At 63.5% G+C, this 3,369-nt stretch overlaps 1 protein-coding gene across 1 annotated transcript in view; it reads right to left on the bottom strand.

The window, feature by feature from the left end:
• Positions 1–289: 289 nt before the first annotated feature.
• The window catches only part of LOC113981282 (kallikrein-15-like), a gene marked incomplete at its 3' end in the record, with an annotated part of 5,199 nt that continues 2,119 nt past the window's right edge, over positions 290–3,369 (bottom strand). Inside the window, exons 2-3 of the mRNA XM_027708599.1 lie at positions 2,625–2,787; positions 290–543 (exon numbers count right to left, since the gene is read on the bottom strand). Of these exons, the coding sequence (XP_027564400.1) occupies positions 290–543; positions 2,625–2,787 (417 nt within the window). The remainder of the gene's footprint in view (positions 544–2,624; positions 2,788–3,369) is intronic.

Below are 3,369 nucleotides of genomic sequence, written 5' to 3'. Positions count from 1 at the left end.
GGACAGGTGGGACAGGTGAGGGACAGATGGGACAGGTGGGACAGGTGTGCCCCGGGTGTGCCCCAGGTGTGACAGGTGGGACAGGCGAGGATGGATAGGACAGGTGTGACAGGTGTATCCCAGATGCTCCAAGTGTGACAGGTGGGCCCGGGTGCCCCAGGTGAGACAGGTGTGACAGGTGAGGAGATGGATGGGACAGGTGCCCCAGGTGCACCCCAGGTGTGCCCCGGGTGAGCCCCAGGTGTGACAGGTATGCCCCAGGTGCCCCCCAGGTGCGCCACCCCCTCACCTTGCGGGCTGCTGGTGCTGCCCCAGCCCGACACCACGCACCTGTCCCCGCCGCGGGGGCACCTGCGCGGCAGGGGGGCGGGGCTGACGTGCGCGCTCAGGTGGGCGGGGCGGCGCAGGCGCAGCAGCATCAGGTCGCTGTCGTGCGTGGTGACGTTGTAGCGCGGGTGCACGAAGGCGCGCGCCCAGGTGAGGCACTGCTCGGTCCCCTCCCGCGTCCGCAGGCTGTGCTCGCCCAGCCGGATGGGCAGCGGGCTGGGGGGGACAGGTGACACAGGTGAGGGACAGGTGACACAGGTGAGGGACAGGTGAGGGACGGGGGGGGGGGGTTTGTCCCCCCAGGTGTGTGTTTGTCCCCCCAGGTGTGTGTTTGTCCCCCCAGGTGTGTCCCAGGTGTGTGTCTGTTCCCCCAGCTGTGTTCCAGGTGTGTCCCAGGTGTGTGTTTGTGTCCAAGGTGTGTCCCAGGTGTGTGTTTGTCCCCCCAGGTGTGTCTCAGGTGTGTCCCAGGTGTGTGTTTGTCCCCCCAGGTGTGTCCCAGGTGTCCCCAAGTGTATCCCAGGTGTGCCCAGGTGTGCATGTTTACCCCCCAGGTGTACCCCCGGTGTGTCCCAGGTGTCCCCCAGGTGTGCCCAGGTGTGCCCAGGTGTCCCCATGTATATCCCAGCTGTACCCAGGTGTGCCCAGCTGTGTCCCAGGTGTACCCAGGTGTGTCCAAGGTGTGCCCAGGTATCCCCAGATGTCCCAGGTGTCCCCAGGTGTATCCCAGGTGTGCATGTTTACCCACCCAGCTGTGCCCAGGTGTACCTGTGGGTGTGGCAGTGGGCAGCGGTCAGCACCCAGCGCCGGCCAATCAGGACCCCCAGGTGTGTGTGGGTGTGTCCCAGTGTGCCCAGGTGTCTGTTCACCCCCCAGGTGTACCCAGGTGTGCCCAGGTATAACCCAGATGTGTCCCAGGTGTGTCCCAGGTGTACTCAGGTGTGCCCAGGTGTATCCCAAGTGTATTCCAGCTGTACCCAGGTGTGCCCAGGTGAGTCTCAGGTGTCCCCCAGCTGTCCCCAGGTGTATCCCAGGTGTACCCCAGGTATCCCCAGCTGTCCCCAGGTGTGACCAGGTGTATCCCAGGTGTCCCCAGCTGTCCCCAGGTGTGACCAGGTGTATCCCAGGTGTCCCCAGCTGTCCCCAGGTGTGACCAGGTGTATCCCAGGTGTACCCCAGGTATCCCCAGCTGTCCCCAAGTGTGCCCAGGTGTACCCCAGCTGTGCCCAGCTGTACCCAGGTGTGCCGAGGTGTGCCCAGGTGTACCTGTGGGTGTGGCAGTGGGCAGCGGTCAGCACCCAGCGCCAGCCAATCAGGACCCCCAGGTGTGTGTTTGTCCCCCCAGGTGTGCCCAGGTGTACCCAGTTGTGCGTGTTTACCCCCCCCCAGGTGTACCCAGGTGTGCCCAGGTGTAACCCAGATGTGTCCCAGGTGTATCTCAGGTGTCCCAGGTGTATCCCAGGTGTACCCAGGTGTACTCAGGTGTGCCCAGGTGTATCCCAAGTGTATCCCAGCTGTACCCAGGTGTGCCCAGGTGAGTCTCAGGTGTACCCCAGCTGTCCCCAGGTGTGCCTAGGTGTATCCCAGGTGTGCCCAGGTGTGCGTGTTTACCCCCCCCAGGTTTACCCAGGTGTGCCCAGGTGTCCCAGGTGTATCCCAACTATATCCCAAGTGTGCCCAGGTGTATCCCAGGTGTACCCAGGTGTCCCCAGGTTTATCCCATGTATATCCCAGCTGTCCCAGGTGTATCCCAGGTGTGTCCCAGGTGTGTCCCAGGTGTACTCAGGTGTCCCAGGTGTGTCCCAGCTGTCCCCAGGTGTGTCCCAGGTGTACCCAGGTGTGCGTGTTTACCCCCCCAGGTGTCCCCAGGTGTCCCCAGGTGTCCACAGGTGTGCCCAGGTGTATCCCAGCTGTACCCAGGTGTGCCCAGGTGTGCCCCAGCTGTACCCAGGTGTCCCCAGGTATCCCAGGTGTGCCCAGGTGTATCCCAGCTGTCCCCAGCTGTGCCCAGGTGTCCCCAGGTGTACCCAGGTGTACTTGTGGGTGTGGCAGTGGGCGGCGGTCAGTACCCAGCGCTGGCCAATCAGGACCCCCAGGTGTATCCCAGGTGTGCCCAGGTGTATCCAGGTGTGTGTGTTCACACCCCCAGGTGTGCCCAGCTGTCCCCAGGTGTATCCCAGGTGTACCCCAGCTGTCTCCAGGTGTGCCCAGGTGAGTCTCAGGTGTACCCCAGCTGTCCCCAGCTGTCCCCAGGTGTGCCCAGGTGTGCCCAGGTGTGCCCCAGCTGTCCCCAGCTGTACCTTTGGGTGTGGCAGTGGGCGGCGGTCAGCACCCAGCGCCGGCCAATCAGGACGCCGCCGCAGTGGATGGCCCCGCCCGGCTCCAGCAGCACGGCCTGGTGGGGGTGGAGCCTCCGCCCGCACTTTTCCCCGCCCACGATGCGGTTCTCGTCCCCCGCGGCCGCTGGGACACACCAGTTCACACCAGTTCACACCAGTGCACACCAGTGCCCCCAAAGTGCCCTCCCAGTTCACACCAGTTCACACCAATACCCTCAGAGTGCCCTCCCAGTTCAGCCCAGTTCACACCAGTTCATTCCAGTTCACACCTGTTCATCCCAGTTCAGCCCAGTGCCCTCAGAGTGCCCTCCCAGTTCACACTAGTTCAGCCCAGTGCCCTCCCAGTTCATCCCAGTTCAGCCCAGTTCAGCCCAGTGCCCTCAGAGTGCCCTCCCAGTTAATCCCAGTTCACACCAGTTCAGCCCAGTGCCCTCCCAGTTAATCCCAGTTCACACCAGTTCACCCCAGTTCATCCCAGTGCCCTCACAGTGCCCTCCCAGTTCACACCAGTTCACACCAGTTCATCCCAGTGCCCTCAAAGCGCCCTCCCAGTTCAACCCAGTGCACACTAGTTCACACCAGTGCAAACCAGTTCAGCCCAGTTCAGCGCAGTTCAGCCCAGTGCCCTGAGTGCCCTCCCAGTTCATCCCAGTTCACACCAGTTCATCCCAGTTCAGCCCAGTGCCCTCAAAGTGCCCTCCCAGTT

The sequence above is a fragment of the Neopelma chrysocephalum genome, unplaced genomic scaffold (genome assembly GCF_003984885.1).
Source record: "Neopelma chrysocephalum unplaced genomic scaffold, ASM398488v2 Primary Assembly neopelma1_96382, whole genome shotgun sequence".
Lineage (NCBI taxonomy): Eukaryota > Metazoa > Chordata > Aves > Passeriformes > Pipridae > Neopelma > Neopelma chrysocephalum.
Note: the sequence above shows the minus strand (reverse complement) of the source record. Positions and strands in the feature narration are given on the sequence as shown.